The sequence below is a fragment of the Onychostoma macrolepis genome, chromosome 09, assembly GCF_012432095.1.
Source record: "Onychostoma macrolepis isolate SWU-2019 chromosome 09, ASM1243209v1, whole genome shotgun sequence".
In the NCBI taxonomy this organism is placed as follows: domain Eukaryota; kingdom Metazoa; phylum Chordata; class Actinopteri; order Cypriniformes; family Cyprinidae; genus Onychostoma; species Onychostoma macrolepis.
The window spans coordinates 5,094,577-5,119,167 of NC_081163.1; the positions used below are offsets into that span (position 1 = coordinate 5,094,577).

Here is a 24,591-nt window from a genome sequence, read left to right on the forward strand (position 1 = left end):
TTAAACAACAATAATAAATGTAAATGTATTTTGTAATTTTCTAATGATCATTTTTCAATTAATAATTCTAACTGTAGTGGTGTGTTTATCATCTTGATCTTGTATGTTATAATGATATATTTATTCATTTGCTTTGTCAGACACATCTGCTGGCTGATTACTGCCCTGGCACACAAAAAGCATCGTCCATCGATGGAGCTACGACCAGTTTATGCTTACGATGCTTTTGGGAAACGCAGCCCAGATCATTTCACTTGTTGCCTTTTTACTAACATAATAACATGAAAAAAGGCAATGAATTAAGAATATTCTGGTGTTTATTTTTAAATTTTTTAATATTTTTAAAAAAGCCTAGTAAAAAAACAAACAAACAAACAAGCTACTAACCATGCCTGAAATGACTCCTTAAAAAAAAAATTAGAACTGAATTAAATGGTGTAGAAATACACAGACCAAAATGAGGAACTAAACTAGAAAAGCTGAACGGATAAAAGATGACGGTGGAGCCGATGGGTCAAAGGGCCGAGAAGGGCCATGGTTTTCATGCTGTGGCTGTGAATACAAACACCACTGATGGGTAGAGGGTTTGGTGAGCAAGATCTAAAACTCACTGGTGTGGTCCTTGAGGGATCAAAGCCCTAAGGAGCTGGACTGATCAACATTTGCCTTGTGCTCCCAAAGCTATTGACAGATCCCACTTGATATTTCGACGTTGTGTCTCTCCCCAACAGGCCTTTCTTAAAGAGAGACGTCAGGAGCTGGTTGCGTAATTTCTTCCAAATGAAGACATACAGGATAGGGTTTATTGCACAGCGGGCAGAAGTCATTGCCTGTGTGACGTACAAGGCCACGTCTATGCTGTCTCTCAGCTCACACGTTTCCATCACCTGGCCGCCTCGCATCAGGGTGTCTATTAACTCTAGGATATTATTGGGCAGCCAGCAGATGATAAAAGCCAACACGACAGACAGGATGACCCGCATGGCCTTCTGCTTTTGGCTGTTGCGCGAGCGGCAAAGCGTGCACATGGTGAAACCGTAGCAGAACATCATGACGGCTAATGGCAGGAAGAATCCCAAAGTGTGGTGGAGAATCCGCAAACTCATCCTCCAGCTGTCCATGCTTCCTGCGGTCAAATTGTCATGGCACGTATACTCCTGCGTATATACAGACACGAAGGCCTCACGATTCACTATAATGGGCAGGGACAACAAACAGGCACATAGCCACACCACCGCACACACTATACCGACCAGATGGCGTTTTTGGGTGAGGAATTGGGTTGCTTTCACGATGGCCAGGTAGCGATCAAAACTAATGCAAGCCAGCAGGAAGACGCAGCAGTAAAATGTGGCTTCCTGCAAGCCTGAAATCAGTTTGCACATAAATGTGCCGAACATCCAGTGGCCGGCGTAATAGTAAGCAGCCCAGAATGGGAGAGTCAAGGCAAAGAACAGGTCGGCGATGGCCAGGTGCATCAGGTAAACATCAGTAGACGTCCTGCGGTTCTCCATGCAGCTCACCACGAAGATCACCACCATGTTGCCCGGCAAGCTCAGACAGAAAACTATGACGTAAACTAAGACCAAAACCGCGTGGTTCATATACTGCATGTTGTCTGGGCAGGAGACACCCAATCAGGGTATATGAAATCTGCAGTAGTAGCTTCCATGTTTAAGATGTTTGACTGCCAACTGTGGGGGGTAGGGGGGAGTTATTATTATTAATATTATTAGAAAGAGCATTTTAAACAGACATGTATGCAAAATAACTTGAATTCAATCAACTGACTACCAGTCAGAAGTTTGGACATATTGCAGCATGTATGAATTATTTTAATAGATTAAACGACATCATTCTCATATCGTTGTTTCATTTCATAGTGCAGACAATATTCCTATTCTAAAAAGGCAAAGTAACAATAAAGAATGAAATATTTCAAATTAAGTCACACTGGCTAATCCTTTAATCTAAAACCTGAACAAACACTTAATATATTCATCAAGATTTTAATTTTATGCGCTCAGGTCCGCCTGTCTGGGTTTAGGGACCATTCAATGTTCTTGATAGTCTACTTACTGAGAGTGTTCTGAGACTGGTTTGATAACAGCTGATTAATACTCTCACCTTCCTGTGTGAATAATCAAAAACTGAGGTAGAGATATCATCAGAGGAATGGGGTCGGGTAACTTAATAAAAAAATGCATTCTGATTATTTGCGGGTGGACAAAATAAATCATAAATGATGCAAATATTAACAATCATCAGGCAGACAATTTCAGATGTGTGTGGGTTCGCCTGATCGGGAAGTTGCAGTGACGTTCCAGATAAAGTTAGTAAAGCCTGTGTTAATGCTATTGAGTAATTTAGTCAGGCTAATATGGACCGCAGGGTAAAGTTGGTTTCATATTTGCACATTCAGACTTCTAATCTGCATTTAAAAAGGCTAATTTCGGTCAGTTATCATTACTGACTACAACACATTTTTCTGTAGAACTCGACGTTTTAAAGAAGCTGATATAACCACGCTTACCTCTATCAAAGTCTCTTTAAGATAGTCTTTGCCTCTATGAAGTGCCGTGGCGTCGCTTATCTGAGGGACCATCTACAAATTACATTTATTATTATTATTATTATTATTTTTATTAACAAAAACCAGTTACATAACAAACATAATACATGATATAAACAATTATACACTAGAGGGGCTGTATACTAATACAAATTTATATAAAAAATATTAAAGCGTTTACAAACTTTCACCGTTTTAATTGCCTTTTGTTTCATAGAAAATCGTTAGGTGTCAATATAATGCTCCATTTCCTTCCTAAAAGAAAAAAAAGTTTTTGGAGAACTTACATTTGTGAATATGAAATTTTGCATGTAAAAGAATAAGATTTATCATGTAAACGTAATTGTGGTTTTCTCTGCTATTCTCTAAGATACCAAATAATACATATTTCCAAAACAAAACAAAATGACTGTCAATATTTTGTACAATAAAATCACAGACATTTTGCCAAAATGTTTTTACAAATGTACCACAGTTTCATGGCAACTGACACATAAAGAGCAACTAAAATCAATATCAGATTTAAATTTTACCAAATAATATTTGGCTGGGTAAATCCTGTGTATAATTTTGAATGATACTTCCTTTACCTTATTTGTAATTAAATATTGATTAGGTATTAACCAAACCTTTTTCCAAACAATATTGTCTGTCAGGTGATTCCAACCATCTACAAATGACATGTTTCGATTACTACAGCCTGCAACTATTTACTGTGCATGGAACTAAAGTCTTCAGAGAACATGGCATCATACAGGAGCTTTATTTGGGCTAACTCTTAAATTTTAAATATAGAAACAAATAGTTTAAAAACATTTTAAACAACAATAATAAATGTAAATGTATTTTGTAATTTTCTAATGATCATTTTTCAATTAATAATTCTAACTGTAGTGGTGTGTTTATCATCTTGATCTTGTATGTTATAATGATATATTTATTCATTTGCTTTGTCAGACACATCTGCTGGCTGATTACTGCCCTGGCACACAAAAAGCATCGTCCATCGATGGAGCTACGACCAGTTTATGCTTACGATGCTTTTGGGAAACGCAGCCCAGATCATTTCACTTGTTGCCTTTTTACTAACATAATAACATGAAAAAAAGGCAATGAATTAAGAAATATTCTGGTGTTTATTTTTTAATTTTTTAATATTTTTAAAAAGCCTAGTAAAAACAAACAAACAAACAAGCTACTAACCATGCCTGAAATGACTCCTTAAAAAAAAAATTAGAACTGAATTAAATGGTGTAGAAATACACAGACCAAAATGAGGAACTAAACTAGAAAAGCTGAACGGATAAAAGATGACGGTGGAGCCGATGGGTCAAAGGGCCGAGAAGGGCCATGGTTTTCATGCTGTGGCTGTGAATACAAACACCACTGATGGGTAGAGGGTTTGGTGAGCAAGATCTAAAACTCACTGGTGTGGTCCTTGAGGGATCAAAGCCCTAAGGAGCTGGACTGATCAACATTTGCCTTGTGCTCCCAAAGCTATTGACAGATCCCACTTGATATTTCGACGTTGTGTCTCTCCCCAACAGGCCTTTCTTAAAGAGAGACGTCAGGAGCTGGTTGCGTAATTTCTTCCAAATGAAGACATACAGGATAGGGTTTATTGCACAGCGGGCAGAAGTCATTGCCTGTGTGACGTACAAGGCCACGTCTATGCTGTCTCTCAGCTCACACGTTTCCATCACCTGGCCGCCTCGCATCAGGGTGTCTATTAACTCTAGGATATTATTGGGCAGCCAGCAGATGATAAAAGCCAACACGACAGACAGGATGACCCGCATGGCCTTCTGCTTTTGGCTGTTGCGCGAGCGCAAAGCGTGCACATGGTGAAACCGTAGCAGAACATCATGACGGCTAATGGCAGGAAGAATCCCAAAGTGTGGTGGAGAATCCGCAAACTCATCCTCCAGCTGTCCATGCTTCCTGCGGTCAAATTGTCATGGCACGTATACTCCTGCGTATATACAGACACGAAGGCCTCACGATTCACTATAATGGGCAGGGACAACAAACAGGCACATAGCCACACCACCGCACACACTATACCGACCAGATGGCGTTTTTGGGTGAGGAATTGGGTTGCTTTCACGATGGCCAGGTAGCGATCAAAACTAATGCAAGCCAGCAGGAAGACGCAGCAGTAAAATGTGGCTTCCTGCAAGCCTGAAATCAGTTTGCACATAAATGTGCCGAACATCCAGTGGCCGGCGTAATAGTAAGCAGCCCAGAATGGGAGAGTCAAGGCAAAGAACAGGTCGGCGATGGCCAGGTGCATCAGGTAAACATCAGTAGACGTCCTGCGGTTCTCCATGCAGCTCACCACGAAGATCACCACCATGTTGCCCGGCAAGCTCAGACAGAAAACTATGACGTAAACTAAGACCAAAACCGCGTGGTTCATATACTGCATGTTGTCTGGGCAGGAGACACCCAATCAGGGTATATGAAATCTGCAGTAGTAGCTTCCATGTTTAAGATGTTTGACTGCCAACTGTGGGGGGTAGGGGGGAGTTATTATTATTAATATTATTAGAAAGAGCATTTTAAACAGACATGTATGCAAAATAACTTGAATTCAATCAACTGACTACCAGTCAGAAGTTTGGACATATTGCAGCATGTATGAATTATTTTAATAGATTAAACGACATCATTCTCATATACGTTGTTTCATTTCATAGTGCAGACAATATTCCTATTCTAAAAAAGGCAAAGTAACAATAAAGAATGAAATATTTCAAATTAAGTCACACTGGCTAATCCTTTAATCTAAAACCTGAACAAACACTTAATATATTCATCAAGATTTTAATTTTATGCGCTCAGGTCCGCCTGTCTGGGTTTAGGGACCATTCAATGTTCTTGATAGTCTACTTACTGAGAGTGTTCTGAGACTGGTTTGATAACAGCTGATTAATACTCTCACCTTCCTGTGTGAATAATCAAAAAAACTGAGGTAGAGATATCATCAGAGGAATGGGGTCGGGTAACTTAATAAAAAAATGCATTCTGATTATTTGCGGGTGGACAAAATAAATCATAAATGATGCAAATATTAACAATCATCAGGCAGACAATTTCAGATGTGTGTGGGTTCGCCTGATCGGGAAGTTGCAGTGACGTTCCAGATAAAGTTAGTAAAGCCTGTGTTAATGCTATTGAGTAATTTAGTCAGGCTAATATGGACCGCAGGGTAAAGTTGGTTTCATATTTGCACATTCAGACTTCTAATCTGCATTTAAAAGGCTAATTTCGGTCAGTTATCATTACTGACTACAACACATTTTCTGTAGAACTCGACGTTTTAAAGAAGCTGATATAACCACGCTTACCTCTATCAAAGTCTCTTTAAGATAGTCTTTGCCTCTATGAAGTGCCGTGGCGTCGCTTATCTGAGGGACCATCTACAAATTACATTTATTATTATTATTATTATTATTTTTATTAACAAAACCAGTTACATAACAAACATAATACATGATATAAACAATTATACACTAGAGGGCTGTATACTAATACAAATTTATATAAAAATATTAAAGCGTTTACAAACTTTCACCGCTTTAATTGCCTTTTGTTTCATAGAAAATCGTTAGGTGTCAATATAATGCTCCATTTCCTTCCTAAAAGAAAAAAAGTTTTGGAGAACTTACATTTGTGAATATGAAATTTTGCATGTAAAAGAATAAGATTTATCATGTAAACGTAATTGTGGTTTTCTCTGCTATTCTCTAAGATACCAAATAATACATATTTCCAAAACAAAACAAAATGACTGTCAATATTTTGTACAATAAAATCACAGACATTTTGCCAAAATGTTTTTACAAATGTACCACAGTTTCATGGCAACTGACACATAAAGAGCAACTAAAATCAATATCAGATTTAAATTTTACCAAATAATATTTGGCTGGGTAAATCCTGTGTATAATTTTGAATGATACTTCCTTTACCTTATTTGTAATTAAATATTGATTAGGTATTAACCAAACCTTTTTCCAAACAATATTGTCTGTCAGGTGATTCCAACCATCTACAAATGACATGTTTCGATTACTACAGCCTGCAACTATTTACTGTGCATGGAACTAAAGTCTTCAGAGAACATGGCATCATACAGGAGCTTTATTTGGGCTAACTCTTAAATTTTAAATATAGAAACAAATAGTTTAAAAACATTTTAAACAACAATAATAAATGTAAATGTATTTTGTAATTTTCTAATGATCATTTTTCAATTAATAATTCTAACTGTAGTGGTGTGTTTATCATCTTGATCTTGTATGTTATAATGATATATTTATTCATTTGCTTTGTCAGACACATCTGCTGGCTGATTACTGCCCTGGCACACAAAAAGCATCGTCCATCGATGGAGCTACGACCAGTTTATGCTTACGATGCTTTTGGGAAACGCAGCCCAGATCATTTCACTTGTTGCCTTTTTACTAACATAATAACATGAAAAAAAGGCAATGAATTAAGAAATATTCTGGTGTTTATTTTTAATTTTTAATATTTTTAAAAAGCCTAGTAAAAACAAACAAACAAACAAGCTACTAACCATGCCTGAAATGACTCCTTAAAAAAAATTAGAACTGAATTAAATGGTGTAGAAATACACAGACCAAAATGAGGAACTAAACTAGAAAAGCTGAACGGATAAAAGATGACGGTGGAGCCGATGGGTCAAAGGGCCGAGAAGGGCCATGGTTTTCATGCTGTGGCTGTGAATACAAACACCACTGATGGGTAGAGGGTTTGGTGAGCAAGATCTAAAAACTCACTGGTGTGGTCCTTGAGGATCAAAGCCCTAAGGAGCTGGACTGATCAACATTTGCCTTGTGCTCCCAAAGCTATTGACAGATCCCACTTGATATTTCGACGTTGTGTCTCTCCCCAACAGGCCTTTCTTAAAGAGAGACGTCAGGAGCTGGTTGCGTAATTTCTTCCAAATGAAGACATACAGGATAGGGTTTATTGCACAGCGGGCAGAAGTCATTGCCTGTGTGACGTACAAGGCCACGTCTATGCTGTCTCTCAGCTCACACGTTTCCATCACCTGGCCGCCTCGCATCAGGGTGTCTATTAACTCTAGGATATTATTGGGCAGCCAGCAGATGATAAAAGCCAACACGACAGACAGGATGACCCGCATGGCCTTCTGCTTTTGGCTGTTGCGCGAGCGGCAAAGCGTGCACATGGTGAAACCGTAGCAGAACATCATGACGGCTAATGGCAGGAAGAATCCCAAAGTGTGGTGGAGAATCCGCAAACTCATCCTCCAGCTGTCCATGCTTCCTGCGGTCAAATTGTCATGGCACGTATACTCCTGCGTATATACAGACACGAAGGCCTCACGATTCACTATAATGGGCAGGGACAACAAACAGGCACATAGCCACACCACCGCACACACTATACCGACCAGATGGCGTTTTTGGGTGAGGAATTGGGTTGCTTTCACGATGGCCAGGTAGCGATCAAAACTAATGCAAGCCAGCAGGAAGACGCAGCAGTAAAATGTGGCTTCCTGCAAGCCTGAAATCAGTTTGCACATAAATGTGCCGAACATCCAGTGGCCGGCGTAATAGTAAGCAGCCCAGAATGGGAGAGTCAAGGCAAAGAACAGGTCGGCGATGGCCAGGTGCATCAGGTAAACATCAGTAGACGTCCTGCGGTTCTCCATGCAGCTCACCACGAAGATCACCACCATGTTGCCCGGCAAGCTCAGACAGAAAACTATGACGTAAACTAAGACCAAAACCGCGTGGTTCATATACTGCATGTTGTCTGGGCAGGGAGACACCCAATCAGGGTATATGAAATCTGCAGTAGTAGCTTCCATGTTTAAGATGTTTGACTGCCAACTGTGGGGGGTAGGGGGGAGTTATTATTATTAATATTATTAGAAAGAGCATTTTAAACAGACATGTATGCAAAATAACTTGAATTCAATCAACTGACTACCAGTCAGAAGTTTGGACATATTGCAGCATGTATGAATTATTTTAATAGATTAAACGACATCATTCTCATATCGTTGTTTCATTTCATAGTGCAGACAATATTCCTATTCTAAAAAGGCAAAGTAACAATAAAGAATGAAATATTTCAAATTAAGTCACACTGGCTAATCCTTTAATCTAAAACCTGAACAAACACTTAATATATTCATCAAGATTTTAATTTTATGCGCTCAGGTCCGCCTGTCTGGGTTTAGGGACCATTCAATGTTCTTGATAGTCTACTTACTGAGAGTGTTCTGAGACTGGTTTGATAACAGCTGATTAATACTCTCACCTTCCTGTGTGAATAATCAAAAAACTGAGGTAGAGATATCATCAGAGGAATGGGGTCGGGTAACTTAATAAAAATGCATTCTGATTATTTGCGGTGGACAAAATAAATCATAAATGATGCAAATATTAACAATCATCAGGCAGACAATTTCAGATGTGTGTGGGTTCGCCTGATCGGGAAGTTGCAGTGACGTTCCAGATAAAGTTAGTAAAGCCTGTGTTAATGCTATTGAGTAATTTAGTCAGGCTAATATGGACCGCAGGGTAAAGTTGGTTTCATATTTGCACATTCAGACTTCTAATCTGCATTTAAAAAGGCTAATTTCGGTCAGTTATCATTACTGACTACAACACATTTTTCTGTAGAACTCGACGTTTTAAAGAAGCTGATATAACCACGCTTACCTCTATCAAAGTCTCTTTAAGATAGTCTTTGCCTCTATGAAGTGCCGTGGCGTCGCTTATCTGAGGGACCATCTACAAATTACATTTATTATTATTATTATTATTATTTTTATTAACAAAAACCAGTTACATAACAAACATAATACATGATATAAACAATTATACACTAGAGGGGCTGTATACTAATACAAATTTATATAAAAAATATTAAAGCGTTTACAAACTTTCACCGTTTTAATTGCCTTTTGTTTCATAGAAAATCGTTAGGTGTCAATATAATGCTCCATTTCCTTTGTTAAGTATTGCACTCTTATATATTGCACTACGGTATCAGACAAATTACCTATTGTTTTATTTGAAGGTATTAAGGTACGTAAGTGGTGACGTATGTTGTTACGTGTTTACGTCTCTACGTTGTACGAGAGCCGATACGAATGTATTGTGAAAAAGTTAATGCTGAATAAAAAGAGCAAGTTGAAGAGGTGAATAAACCATGAGCAACGTTTTGCTTTTATTTCCGTAAACGAGTGATGGTGAACTGCGCACTCGACGCTCAACAGGTTATGGGCCCAGTCACGGAAACAAGCGAGCGTTTTTGAGCAAGTTATACGCGACGAATTACGCGTTATTCAGAAAAGAGCTGAAAGACGGCGACTCCACAAAATGGCGAGTAGAGTGACAGGATTCCAGGTACCGCAGCTTTTGTTTGACGGATCGGAAGATAAATATGATCTTTGGGAGACAAGATTTCTAGGCTATCTGCATACTCTAAAGCTAAAAGAGACTATTTTGCATGAGCCCGCTGATGCCGATGCTGAACAGCTAGCTGAAGACAGACGGAAAAATGCTGATTGCTACGCTGAACTGATAAGACTGATAGATGATAAAAGCCTATCACTGATAAGACATGAAGCTGCTGACGATGGCAGGAAAGCCCTGAAAATAATGAAGGAGCATTATTCAGGGAAAAGTAAGCCACGAATAATAAATATGTACACGTCGTTGACCCAGATCCGCATGACTGACAACGAGAGCGTTACCGATTACTTAATAAGAGCAGAGAACATCATCACAGCCCTGAGAGATGCAGGAGAAGCCATGAGCGACGGGCTGACCATTGCTATGATTCTCCGCGGGCTACCAGACTCTTTCAAGCCGCTAGCCGTCCACGTTACGCAAAATGAGGACAAAGTTACGTTCACGGACTTCAAAAGACGACTGCGGATTTACGAGGAGGCGGAAAAAATGAAAAGAACAGAAACCACAGATAACGTGATGAAGACACATACGAGACAAGGACGAGGCCCTTCCAAGTCACAAACTAAGGATAGAAAAGATGAAGATGTGACATGTTACAAATGTGGAACAAGAGGACATAAAGCAAGAAAGTGTTACAAGAGGGTGTGGTGCAACCATTGTAAAAATAGTACACATGCAGAATTCCTGTGCAAGAAAAAGGGTGACCAAGATGGTGCCAGAAAGGTTGCAGATGAACAAGACAGTGATCAAGACCACCTCTTCAAAGCTGAACACTCAGAGTATGAAAGACCGCCAGACAATATAAAGAAGAAAGGTATCATGGTAGATGCCGGAGCAACATCTCACATCGTGAACGACATCAGAAAATTCAAAAACTTTGACAGCTTTTTTCAACCAGAGACTCATTCAGTGGAATTAGCCGATGGAACAAAATGCAGCGGAATGGCACAACAAAGAGGAACTGCAGTGATATATTTTCTAGACGACACTGGAAAACATCACAGAGCACAACTAAGGGACGCACTGTACATGCCTTCATACCCACATGACATTTTTTCAGTAGCAAGGGCAACAAACGGCGGAGCAACGATTACCTTTAAAAGGGGGCACAGTCAGATGGTTACCAAAGAAGGTAGCAAGTTTGACATCCATGAAAGTGGAAATTTGTATTATTTGCCAACTATTGAAGAAAGTGTTGACCAGTGCAAAGTAAGTCATGATTTACAAACGTGGCATGAAATTATGGGTCATTGTAACTTCGAAGATGTACAAAAGTTACAAGGTGTGGTTAGAGGCATGGAGATAAAGGGAAGCATGGTTAGACAAAATTGGTTATGTGAAGTGTGTACGAAGGGAAAATTCACTCAGACAAGAAACAGAGAGCCAGACACAAAGGCAAAGAAACCTTTAGAACTAATTCACACTGATTTGGCCGGCCCTATGCCAACACAGAGCAAAGAAGGGTACAGGTATGCACAGTCTTTTACAGACGATTACTCAGGTACTATGCTAGTTTATTTTCTAAAGTCTAAGGCAGACACAGTACAAGCCACAGAAAAGTTTTTGGCAGACATAGCACCTTATGGAGAAATCAAGTGCATCCGTTCAGATAACGGCACTGAGTTTAAGAGTCGAGACTTTCAGGCACTGTTAACAAAGAATAAGATTAGACATGAAACGTCTGCACCTTATTCGCCTCACCAGAATGGCACAGCAGAGAGAGGTTGGAGAACACTCTATGACATGAGCAGATGCTTACTGATTGAGAGTGAGTTACCAGATGAATTGTGGAACTACGCTATGCAAACATCAGTTTACGTGAGAAACAGGTGCTACTGTAGACGGACAAAGAAAACACCATATGAGCTATTCACGGGCAGAAAGCCAGATGTTTCCAAAATGCAGAAATTTGGATCAATATGTTTTGCCTACAAACAAGAGAAAGGTAAACTAGACTCTAGATGTGATCGGGGTCTTTTTATAGGCTACGACAAAAACAGTCCAGCTTATCTAGTGTACTATCCTAACACAGGGAAGGTCCAAAAACATAGGTTGGTGAAGTTCACAACTAGAACAACCAAAGAAAGAGAAACACAGACATCTGAGACAGACACAGAGAACAAAGATAAAAATCCTAAGATCATTAACAATGTGGAAAACATTGAAGTGAATGATATAATAGACCAAGGCATTCAGAGTGGTGTTTCCGAGATTTTGCTTGAACAGACTGAATTCACACAGCCGGGTAAAACCGCTGAGACTGTAATCAGAAGGAACCCACCAAGAACTCGGAGGAGGCCAGCCCATCTACAGGATTTTGAAACTGAAAATATGGAGGACAAACTGCACACATGCATAGACTTTTGTTATAGAGCAGTATGCGATGTACCGCAAACCTATCAGGACGCCATAATATCAACTAAGTCAAAGCAATGGAAAAATGCCATGGACAAAGAAATGCATTCATTGGAGGAAAACAAGACTTTCACACTCACTGAGTTGCCACCAGGAAACAACCAGTTGGAGGCAGATGGGTCTACACACTTAAAAGAGACATTGATGGATCTGAAAAGTACAAGGCAAGATTTGTTGCAAAAGGATACAGTCAGAAACAAGGGACGGACTATGACGAAACATTCTCACCCACAGCTGACATGACAAGTGTGAGAGTGGTTATGCAGAAGGCAGCGCAAGAAAATTTGGTCTTGCATCAGATGGATGTTGAGACAGCCTATTTGCATGCGCCAATTGATCACGAAATCTATATTGAACAGCCAGAGGGTTATGAGCAGAAATCTGAAAAAGGTGAAAAGCTAGTATGCAAGTTAGAAAAATCTCTCTATGGTCTTAAACAATCAGGCAGAAACTGGAATGCTGTACTACATGAATGTTTGACTAAGAATGGTTTTCTCAGAACCCAGCTGATAACTGTGTCTATACAAAGGAAGAGTGTGACGAGAAAGTAATCCTGATAGTATGGGTTGATGACCTAATCATAGCAGCTAACAGTGAAAGTGTTCTGAGAGTGTAAAGGGAATGCTCACCGAGAGGTTCAAAATGAAAGATATGGGAAGGTTGAAATATTTCCTGGGCATAGATTTTGAACAAACAGATGGTCTAGTCAAAATGTCACAGGAGAGATATGTGAGAAAAATACTAGACCGTTTCGATATGCAAAGCTGTAAATCAAGAGAAACTCCATGTGAACCAAAACTTGATTATTCAGAAGATGCTGAAAAAATGGAAGAGTCAAGAAAGTTCAGGGAGGCAGTGGGAAGTTTAATCTACTTGTCCACTTGCACAAGACCAGATTTAAGTTTTGTTGTCAGTAAATTATCTCAGCATTTTGCTGAACCAACAGAACAACACTGGAACACAGTAAAACATGTGTTCAGATACCTTAAAGGTACAGCAGAACAGAGATTATGTTTCAGAAGAAATGACACAGCAAAATTAGGTCTAAGAGTATATAGTGATGCTGATTGGGCTTCAGACACAAAAGACAGACGTAGTATGTCAGGATATTGTGTCAGTCTAAATGAAGGAAGTTCTCTGATTTCATGGAAAACCAGAAAACAATCAACAGTGGCACTGTCTACTTGTGAAGCAGAATACATGTCCTTAGCATCAGCCATGCAGGAATGTATCTACTTAGAGCAGTTACTCAGGGATATGGACACATATCAGTACACACAAACAAAGGTGTATGAAGACAACCAAGGTACCATAGCACTAGCCAGAAATCCGATCTGTAGGCAAAGGTGCAAGCACATTGACATCAAGTACCATTTTATAAGGGAAACTGTGAATGATGGCAAGGTAATCTTGGAGTATTGTCCCACTGAGAAAATGATTGCTGACATTATGACAAAGCCAGCCACTAAGCAAAAACTGAAGAGATTTGCTCGAGATATATTTGGGACTTAATGGGACATGTGTGTTTACATTATTGATGTAAAAGAAAAGTCTTATTTGTATTCATTTTTGTTTTGTTAGTTTTCTGATAATACAATAAGCTAAGAGCGAGAGGGGGTGTTAAGTATTGCACTCTTATATATTGCACTACGGTATCAGACAAATTACCTATTGTTTTATTTGAAGGTATTAAGGTACGTAAGTGGTGACGTATGTTGTTACGTGTTTACGTCTCACGTTGTACGAGAGCCGATCTGAATGTATTGTGAAAAAGTTAATGCTGAATAAAAGAGCAAGTTGAAGAGGTGAATAAACCATGAGCAACGTTTTGCTTTTATTTCCGTAAACGAGTGATGGTGAACTGCGCACTCGACGCTCAACATCCTTCCTAAAAGAAAAAAAAGTTTTTGGAGAACTTACATTTGTGAATATGAAATTTTGCATGTAAAAGAATAAGATTTATCATGTAAACGTAATTGTGGTTTTCTCTGCTATTCTCTAAGATACCAAATAATACATATTTCCAAAACAAAACAAAATGACTGTCAATATTTTGTACAATAAAATCACAGACATTTTGCCAAAATGTTTTTACAAATGTACCACAGTTTCATGGCAACTGACACATAAAGAGCAACTAAAATCAATATCAGATTTAAATTTTACCAAATAATATTTGGCTGGGTAAATCCTGTGTATAATTTTGAATGATACTTCCTTTACCTTATTTGTAATTAAATATTGATTAGGTATTAACCAAACCTTTTTCCAAACAATATTGTCTGTCAGGTGATTCCAACCATCTACAAATGACATGTTTCGATTACTACAGCCTGCAACTATTTACTGTGCATGGAACTAAAGTCTTCAGAGAACATGGCATCATACAGGAGCTTTATTTGGGCTAACTCTTAAATTTTAAATATAGAAACAAATAGTTTAAAAACATTTTAAACAACAATAATAAATGTAAATGTATTTTGTAATTTTCTAATGATCATTTTTCAATTAATAATTCTAACTGTAGTGGTGTGTTTATCATCTTGATCTTGTATGTTATAATGATATATTTATTCATTTGCTTTGTCAGACACATCTGCTGGCTGATTACTGCCCTGGCACACAAAAAGCATCGTCCATCGATGGAGCTACGACCAGTTTATGCTTACGATGCTTTTGGGAAACGCAGCCCAGATCATTTCACTTGTTGCCTTTTTACTAACATAATAACATGAAAAAAAGGCAATGAATTAAGAAATATTCTGGTGTTTATTTTTTAATTTTTTAATATTTTTAAAAAAGCCTAGTAAAAAAACAAACAAACAAACAAGCTACTAACCATGCCTGAAATGACTCCTTAAAAAAAAAATTAGAACTGAATTAAATGGTGTAGAAATACACAGACCAAAATGAGGAACTAAACTAGAAAAGCTGAACGGATAAAAGATGACGGTGGAGCCGATGGGTCAAAGGGCCGAGAAGGGCCATGGTTTTCATGCTGTGGCTGTGAATACAAACACCACTGATGGGTAGAGGGTTTGGTGAGCAAGATCTAAAAACTCACTGGTGTGGTCCTTGAGGGATCAAAGCCCTAAGGAGCTGGACTGATCAACATTTGCCTTGTGCTCCCAAAGCTATTGACAGATCCCACTTGATATTTCGACGTTGTGTCTCTCCCAACAGGCCTTTCTTAAAGAGAGACGTCAGGAGCTGGTTGCGTAATTTCTTCCAAATGAAGACATACAGGATAGGGTTTATTGCACAGCGGGCAGAAGTCATTGCCTGTGTGACGTACAAGGCCACGTCTATGCTGTCTCTCAGCTCACACGTTTCCATCACCTGGCCGCCTCGCATCAGGGTGTCTATTAACTCTAGGATATTATTGGGCAGCCAGCAGATGATAAAAGCCAACACGACAGACAGGATGACCCGCATGGCCTTCTGCTTTTGGCTGTTGCGCGAGCGGCAAAGCGTGCACATGGTGAAACCGTAGCAGAACATCATGACGGCTAATGGCAGGAAGAATCCCAAAGTGTGGTGGAGAATCCGCAAACTCATCCTCCAGCTGTCCATGCTTCCTGCGGTCAAATTGTCATGGCACGTATACTCCTGCGTATATACAGACACGAAGGCCTCACGATTCACTATAATGGGCAGGGACAACAAACAGGCACATAGCCACACCACCGCACACACTATACCGACCAGATGGCGTTTTTGGGTGAGGAATTGGGTTGCTTTCACGATGGCCAGGTAGCGATCAAAACTAATGCAAGCCAGCAGGAAGACGCAGCAGTAAAATGTGGCTTCCTGCAAGCCTGAAATCAGTTTGCACATAAATGTGCCGAACATCCAGTGGCCGGCGTAATAGTAAGCAGCCCAGAATGGGAGAGTCAAGGCAAAGAACAGGTCGGCGATGGCCAGGTGCATCAGGTAAACATCAGTAGACGTCCTGCGGTTCTCCATGCAGCTCACCACGAAGATCACCACCATGTTGCCCGGCAAGCTCAGACAGAAAACTATGACGTAAACTAAGACCAAAACCGCGTGGTTCATATACTGCATGTTGTCTGGGCAGGAGACACCCAATCAGGGTATATGAAATCTGCAGTAGTAGCTTCCATGTTTAAGATGTTTGACTGCCAACTGTGGGGGGTAGGGGGGAGTTATTATTATTAATATTATTAGAAAGAGCATTTTAAACAGACATGTATGCAAAATAACTTGAATTCAATCAACTGACTACCAGTCAGAAGTTTGGACATATTGCAGCATGTATGAATTATTTTAATAGATTAAACGACATCATTCTCATATCGTTGTTTCATTTCATAGTGCAGACAATATTCCTATTCTAAAAAAGGCAAAGTAACAATAAAGAATGAAATATTTCAAATTAAGTCACACTGGCTAATCCTTTAATCTAAAACCTGAACAAACACTTAATATATTCATCAAGATTTTAATTTTATGCGCTCAGGTCCGCCTGTCTGGGTTTAGGGACCATTCAATGTTCTTGATAGTCTACTTACTGAGAGTGTTCTGAGACTGGTTTGATAACAGCTGATTAATACTCTCACCTTCCTGTGTGAATAATCAAAAAAACTGAGGTAGAGATATCATCAGAGGAATGGGGTCGGGTAACTTAATAAAAAAATGCATTCTGATTATTTGCGGGTGGACAAAATAAATCATAAATGATGCAAATATTAACAATCATCAGGCAGACAATTTCAGATGTGTGTGGGTTCGCCTGATCGGGAAGTTGCAGTGACGTTCCAGATAAAGTTAGTAAAGCCTGTGTTAATGCTATTGAGTAATTTAGTCAGGCTAATATGGACCGCAGGGTAAAGTTGGTTTCATATTTGCACATTCAGACTTCTAATCTGCATTTAAAAAGGCTAATTTCGGTCAGTTATCATTACTGACTACAACACATTTTTCTGTAGAACTCGACGCGTTTTAAAGAAGCTGATATAACCACGCTTACCTCTATCAAAGTCTCTTTAAGATAGTCTTTGCCTCTATGAAGTGCCGTGGCGTCGCTTATCTGAGGGACCATCTACAAATTACATTTATTATTATTATTATTATTATTTTTATTAACAAAACCAGTTACATAACAAACATAATACATGATATAAACAATTATACACTAGAGGGGCTGTATACTAATACAAATTTATATAAAAAATATTAAAGCGTTTACAAACTTTCACCGTTTTAATTGCCTTTTGTTTCATAGAAAATCGTTAGGTGTCAATATAATGCTCCATTTCCTTCCTAAAAGAAAAAAAGTTTTGGAGAACTTACATTTGTGAATATGAAATTTTGCATGTAAAAGAATAAGATTTATCATGTAAACGTAATTGTGGTTTTCTCTGCTATTCTCTAAGATACCAAATAATACATATTTCCAAAACAAAACAAAATGACTGTCAATATTTTGTACAATAAAATCACAGACATTTTGCCAAAATGTTTTTACAAATGTACCACAGTTTCATGGCAACTGACACATAAAGAGCAACTAAAATCAATATCAGATTTAAATTTTACCAAATAATATTTGGCTGGGTAAATCCTGTGTATAATTTTGAATGATACTTCCTTTACCTTATTTGTAATTAAATATTGATTAGGTATTAACCAAACCTTTTTCCAAACAATATTGTCTGTCAGGTGATTCCAACCATCTACAAATGACATGTTTCGATTACTACAGCCTGCAACTATTTACTGTGCATGGAACTAAAGTCTTCAGAGAACATGGCATCATACAGGAGCTTTATTTGGGCTAACTCTTAAATTTTAAATATAGAAACAAATAGTTTAAAAACATTTTAAACAACAATAATAAATGTAAATGTATTTTGTAATTTTCTAATGATCATTTTTCAATTAATAATTCTAACTGTAGTGGTGTGTTTATCATCTTGATCTTGTATGTTATAATGATATATTTATTCATTTGCTTTGTCAGACACATCTGCTGGCTGATTACTGCCCTGGCACACAAAAAGCATCGTCCATCGATGGAGCTACGACCAGTTTATGCTTACGATGCTTTTGGGAAACGCAGCCCAGATCATTTCACTTGTTGCCTTTTACTAACATAATAACATGAAAAAAGGCAATGAATTAAGAATATTCTGGTGTTTATTTTTAATTTTTAATATTTTTAAAAAGCCTAGTAAAAACAAACAAACAAACAAGCTACTAACCATGCCTGAAATGACTCCTTAAAAAAAAATTAGAACTGAATTAAATGGTGTAGAAATACACAGACCAAAATGAGGAACTAAACTAGAAAAGCTGAACGGATAAAAGATGACGGTGGAGCCGATGGGTCAAAGGGCCGAGAAGGGCCATGGTTTTCATGCTGTGGCTGTGAATACAAACACCACTGATGGGTAGAGGGTTTGGTGAGCAAGATCTAAAACTCACTGGTGTGGTCCTTGAGGATCAAAGCCCTAAGGAGCTGGACTGATCAACATTTGCCTTGTGCTCCCAAAGCTATTGACAGATCCCACTTGATATTTCGACGTTGTGTCTCTCCCCAACAGGCCTTTCTTAAAGAGAGACGTCAGGAGCTGGTTGCGTAATTTCTTCCAAATGAAGACATACAGGATAGGGTTTATTGCACAGCGGGCAGAAGTCATTGCCTGTGTGACGTACAAGGCCACGTCTATGCTGTCTCTCAGCTCACACGTTTCCATCACCTGGCCGCCTCGCATCAGGGTGTCTATTAACTCTAGGATATTATTGGGCAGCCAGCAGATGATAAAAGCCAACACGACAGACAGGATGACCCGCATGGCCTTCTGCTTTTGGCTGTTGCGCGAGCGGCAAAGCGTGCACATGGTGAAACCGTAGCAGAACATCATGACGGCTAATGGCAGGAAGAATCCCAAAGTGTGGTGGAGAATCCGCAAACTCATCCTCCAGCTGTCCATGCTTCCTGCGGTCAAATTGTCATGGCACGTATACTCCTGCGTATATACAGACACGAAGGCCTCACGATTCACTATAATGGGCAGGGACAACAAACAGGCACATAGCCACACCACCGCACACACTATACCGACCAGATGGCGTTTTTGGGTGAGGAATTGGGTTGCTTTCACGATGGCCAGGTAGCGATCAAAACTAATGCAAGCCAGCAGGAAGACGCAGCAGTAAAATGTGGCTTCCTGCAAGCCTGAAATCAGTTTGCACATAAATGTGCCGAACATCCAGTGGCCGGCGTAATAGTAAGCAGCCCAGAATGGGAGAGTCAAGGCAAAGAACAGGTCGGCGATGGCCAGGTGCATCAGGTAAACATCAGTAGGCGTCCTGCGGTTCTCCATGCAGCTCACCACGAAGATCACCACCATGTTGCCCGGCAAGCTCAGACAGAAAACTATGACGTAAACTAAGACCAAAACCGCGTGGTTCATATACTGCATGTTGTCTGGGCAGGGAGACACCCAATCAGGGTATATGAAATCTGCAGTAGTAGCTTCCATGTTTAAGATGTTTGACTGCCAACTGTGGGGGGTAGGGGGGAGTTATTATTATTAATATTATTAGAAAGAGCATTTTAAACAGACATGTATGCAAAATAACTTGAATTCAATCAACTGACTACCAGTCAGAAGTTTGGACATATTGCAGCATGTATGAATTATTTTTAATAGATTAAACGACATCATTCTCATATACGTTGTTTCATTTCATAGTGCAGACAATATTCCTATTCTAAAAAAGGCAAAGTAACAATAAAGAATGAAATATTTCAAATTAAGTCACACTGGCTAATCCTTTAATCTAAAACCTGAACAAACACTTAATATATTCATCAAGATTTTAATTTTATGCGCTCAGGTCCGCCTGTCTGGGTTTAGGGACCATTCAATGTCCTTGATAGTCTACTTACTGAGAGTGTTCTGAGACTGGTTTGATAACAGCTGATTAATACTCTCACCTTCCTGTGTGAATAATCAAAAAAACTGAGGTAGAGATATCATCAGAGGAATGGGGTCGGGTAACTTAATAAAAAAATGCATTCTGATTATTTGCGGGTGGACAAAATAAATCATAAATGATGCAAATATTAACAATCATCAGGCAGACAATTTCAGATGTGTGTGTGTTCGCCTGATCGGGAAGTTGCAGTGACGTTCCAGATAAAGTTAGTAAATGTGTTAATGCTATTGAGTAATTTAGTCAGGCTAATATGGACCGCAGGGTAAAGTTGGTTTCATATTTGCACATTCAGACTTCTAATCTGCATTTAAAAAGGCTAATTTCGGTCAGTTATCATTACTGACTACAACACATTTTTCTGTAGAACTCGACGTTTTAAAGAAGCTGATATAACCACGCTTACCTCTATCAAAGTCTCTTTAAGATAGTCTTTGCCTCTATGAAGTGCCGTGGCGTCGCTTATCTGAGGGACCATCTACAAATTACATTTATTATTATTATTATTATTATTTTTATTAACAAAAACCAGTTACATAACAAACATAATACATGATATAAACAATTATACACTAGAGGGGCTGTATACTAATACAAATTTATATAAAAAATATTAAAGCGTTTACAAACTTTCACCGTTTTAATTGCCTTTTGTTTCATAGAAAATCGTTAGGTGTCAATATAATGCTCCATTTCCTTCCTAAAAGAAAAAAAGTTTTGGAGAACTTACATTTGTGAATATGAAATTTTGCATGTAAAAGAATAAGATTTATCATGTAAACGTAATTGTGGTTTTCTGCTATTCTCTAAGATACCAAATAATACATATTTCCAAAACAAAACAAAATGACTGTCAATATTTTGTACAATAAAATCACAGACATTTTGCCAAAATGTTTTACAAATGTACCACAGTTTCATGGCAACTGACACATAAAGAGCAACTAAAATCAATATCAGATTTAAATTTTACCAAATAATATTTGGCTGGGTAAATCCTGTGTATAATTTTGAATGATACTTCCTTTACCTTATTTGTAATTAAATATTGATTAGGTATTAACCAAACCTTTTTCCAAACAATATTGTCTGTCAGGTGATTCCAACCATCTACAAATGACATGTTTCGATTACTACAGCCTGCAACTATTTACTGTGCATGGAACTAAAGTCTTCAGAGAACATGGCATCATACAGGAGCTTTATTTGGGCTAACTCTTAAATTTTAAATATAGAAACAAATAGTTTAAAAACATTTTAAACAACAATAATAAATGTAAATGTATTTTGTAATTTTCTAATGATCATTTTTCAATTAATAATTCTAACTGTAGTGGTGTGTTTATCATCTTGATCTTGTATGTTATAATGATATATTTATTCATTTGCTTTGTCAGACACATAACATAAAGTCGAAATCTTTGACAGATTGTATCAAAGCACTTAACAGTATCAAATTGGAGGATAGAGTGTCAGTAATGTATAATGAGAAGATTAAACACTCAATTTTCAGTTAAAGGCATTTCATTATTGAATTCAGAGATGTCATTGTCTAGCTCAGTTTAGTTTAAATAGTATCTGTGCAATCAAATCGGCGATAATCGCTAGAAATTAAGTGTAAAAGTAAAAGTAAATGTTTACATCAAATCAATAGTTTTGTTCTCAATTGATTATAAAACATTCAGTTGTAGATGCACAAATACACTAATGAAAATACATTTATTGCAAAGTTCTTCAACAGGGAGTATTGTATATATCAAAACTACACACACACACACGCACAAAAATAATAATAAAATTCCCTCAAGGTTTAAGCACACGCATTATTCTCTTTTTTGCTCATTAATAATGAGAATGAATCAAGAATACTTTGATGGTAGTTCAGTAACAGAGAAGAACCTGTTATGATCTTTGTGAGGTTGTCAAAATCAGCAAATAGAGTAGAAACTATATCCTGCACTACTTTTACACTTATAAAAACACAGAAAAACAGCATGTTCAAGGAACGCTTACAGTTTTTCTTTTTGCTTAATGAAACTGGGATCCACTGATCTTCATCATCCCCTTCTTAGCACAGCAGAAGTGTTCTCTTGAAAATGTCTTAACACTTTTTCATTTATTTCCCACATTTTTCATTGAAAGTGCCCAAACTCTATTGGATTAACTGTTGAACAAAAGGAAAATATCTATTTACAGCTGACAGAAAGTACTTGCATAATTATGATTCTCTAACGCACATGTGTGCAACTCATTTGCACAACTCTTCAATCAGCAAGCAATCTTCATCCATCTATAGATGGATGCCACCTCTGTGTTGCTGTTTTCAAGCAGTATATAGTGGTGCTTATATATTCGATTTATATATAAGCATGTGGTCTTTTGATTTTCTATTAATTTTATGATTGTTGTTACAGTTTTTCATCGATTGCTAACACTCTATAGTTAACTGAATCATTTGGCCCAATTTTCCACAATTTTACAGTTCTCGAAAAACAAAGACACTTTTCTCAGAACTTTTAACACATTTCACCTGTTTGCACACGTTCCAATTTGCTCAGTGTTTTCTGAAAAACTCTACACAAAAACACCATCATTTTGCACAGGTTTAACCATGTTCTCATTTAGAAAACACAAACACACAATATAATTAACTCAAGCATCAAAAAATGAGCTCAAACAGCACACATTTATCCATGTGTAAACATTAAGTAGCAAAACTGATGACACACAGGTCAGAATCTCAGGATGATATGAACAAGAGCACAGGTGTGTTTTGGAAAATGAATACTGGTATTGGGAGACAAAGAGGAATAGGAGGAGACAAGAAAAAATGAAGAGGATTAGGTCAAAGGTCATTTGTTCCTGATGAAATACAAAGCACTATATTTGACCATGTTCTTCTGCATGAACTGACCATGAGGGAAGTTGGCCTACAGGCTCATCTACAAGGTTTCAACACTACTGACACATACAATATAATTACAGTACATAGCAGCAGCACTTCAGATGAGAGCACTTTCATTATTCTATGTACAGTAAATACTGTAGCACATGTTGTACACCCTCAGACTCATCGCTGTTGAATTGGATTTGTTGCCAAATAGTCCTTACATGTACTCTATTTTTGCAGAACTGAGAGATGAATGTCTAGGAGAGGAAGAGAAAGTCTTTTGTCAGAAGACTAAGAAACTACTAACAAATATGGATACTACCAATACTGTAATGCAATTTGCAAAAGTGCTCCTTTAAAATAGGAGAAAAAGCCCTAAAGAAAAGCAAAACAGGATTATTTCACATCCATTTATCAGGTGAAATGTCAGGGACAAGTATAAATTACATAAATGGGACAGCACATAAATAAATGACAATGCAAGCATACCAAAAACTTACATTTGATCCATTTTTTAAGAAACATTTTTAGAAGGAGATCAGACTCTTTATTATTATTGTTTAATAATCAAAAAATTAAGCATGACAATCAATAATCTTAAAATATGCAATTGTGGCTCACCCATGTCTCGGGTATGTGTCCTGTAGGATATCAGAGCGAATCAGACAATTTAAGATTCGATCAGAACATCGAAACACAAGGAGCCGAAATTCCACAAAGAGGCCCAAGACAACAGGCTGTCGTAAATCTGTCCACGATACCCTGGCGCCATGAGTCTGAAGCAAGCCAACCAACCACCAATAGTTATTGATAATCCCAACTCAGGAAGGAGATTGTCAAATTTGGGGCAAATAACCAAGTAACCAAGATCATGACCAAAATCATTACAGTTTTTTTTTTTTACAATCGCTATGACAATTTTTTCAATACTTTTAACAATTTTCCTAAACTCTTAACACAGTTAGCACAACATCCGTCTGTGTAGGCTATACAATTAACACATTTCTTGTTGCTTTGTCCCAAATTGCATACAGTTAACACAAATTTAAAATGCTTGAACTTCTTTTACACACAAGCTCAACCAAGACCAAAACAATGTAATTTTACTGCCAAATTTTCAAATGCTTTCACACTGTATATCAGAACAGATAACATCATGTTCTAAAACTAACTTATAGGCTAAAGTCAAAGTGAGCAGCTGTTCATATTGTGAATTGAAACAAATATGTCCTCTGGATTTTATTCTATATTGCTAATAAGAA

General features: G+C 38.0%; 5 protein-coding genes across 5 annotated transcripts; all 5 read right to left on the reverse strand.

Moving 5' to 3' along the window:
- Nucleotides 1–626: 626 nt before the first annotated feature.
- On the reverse strand, nucleotides 627–1,672 carry LOC131547331 (C-X-C chemokine receptor type 1-like). The gene is given in 2 exon segments (XM_058787819.1): nucleotides 627–1,627; nucleotides 1,630–1,672. Coding segments are annotated over 2 exon segments (1,032 nt in total). The 3' UTR covers nucleotides 627–638.
- A 2,346-nt stretch (nucleotides 1,673–4,018) lies between these two features.
- Nucleotides 4,019–5,059, reverse strand: LOC131547360 (C-X-C chemokine receptor type 1-like). Its single transcript, XM_058787877.1, is given in 3 exon segments — nucleotides 4,019–4,400; nucleotides 4,403–5,014; nucleotides 5,017–5,059. Coding segments are annotated over 3 exon segments (1,029 nt in total). The 3' UTR covers nucleotides 4,019–4,026.
- A 2,347-nt stretch (nucleotides 5,060–7,406) lies between these two features.
- Nucleotides 7,407–9,553, reverse strand: LOC131547549 (C-X-C chemokine receptor type 1-like). The gene is made up of 3 exons (XM_058788207.1): nucleotides 9,531–9,553; nucleotides 9,301–9,372; nucleotides 7,407–8,463 (listed from the first exon to the last, which is right to left on the reverse strand). The coding sequence occupies exon 3, from the start codon at nucleotides 8,439–8,441 to the stop codon at nucleotides 7,407–7,409; it is 1,035 nt and encodes a 344-aa protein (XP_058644190.1). The 5' UTR covers nucleotides 8,442–8,463; nucleotides 9,301–9,372; nucleotides 9,531–9,553.
- A 5,805-nt stretch (nucleotides 9,554–15,358) lies between these two features.
- LOC131547343 (C-X-C chemokine receptor type 1-like) lies at nucleotides 15,359–16,598 on the reverse strand. The gene is given in 3 exon segments (XM_058787852.1): nucleotides 15,359–15,654; nucleotides 15,657–16,553; nucleotides 16,556–16,598. Coding segments are annotated over 3 exon segments (1,029 nt in total). The 3' UTR covers nucleotides 15,359–15,565.
- A 2,349-nt stretch (nucleotides 16,599–18,947) lies between these two features.
- LOC131547556 (C-X-C chemokine receptor type 1-like) lies at nucleotides 18,948–21,098 on the reverse strand. Its single transcript, XM_058788218.1, has 3 exons — nucleotides 21,076–21,098; nucleotides 20,846–20,917; nucleotides 18,948–20,004 (listed from the first exon to the last, which is right to left on the reverse strand). The coding sequence occupies exon 3, from the start codon at nucleotides 19,980–19,982 to the stop codon at nucleotides 18,948–18,950; it is 1,035 nt and encodes a 344-aa protein (XP_058644201.1). The 5' UTR covers nucleotides 19,983–20,004; nucleotides 20,846–20,917; nucleotides 21,076–21,098.
- Nucleotides 21,099–24,591: the final 3,493 nt, after the last annotated feature.

Coding starts and splice junctions, on each gene's coding strand:
- LOC131547549 (XM_058788207.1), bottom strand. CDS start 8,441: ATGGAAGCTACTACTGCAGATTTCATATACCCTGATTGGGTGTCTCCC.
- LOC131547556 (XM_058788218.1), bottom strand. CDS start 19,982: ATGGAAGCTACTACTGCAGATTTCATATACCCTGATTGGGTGTCTCCC.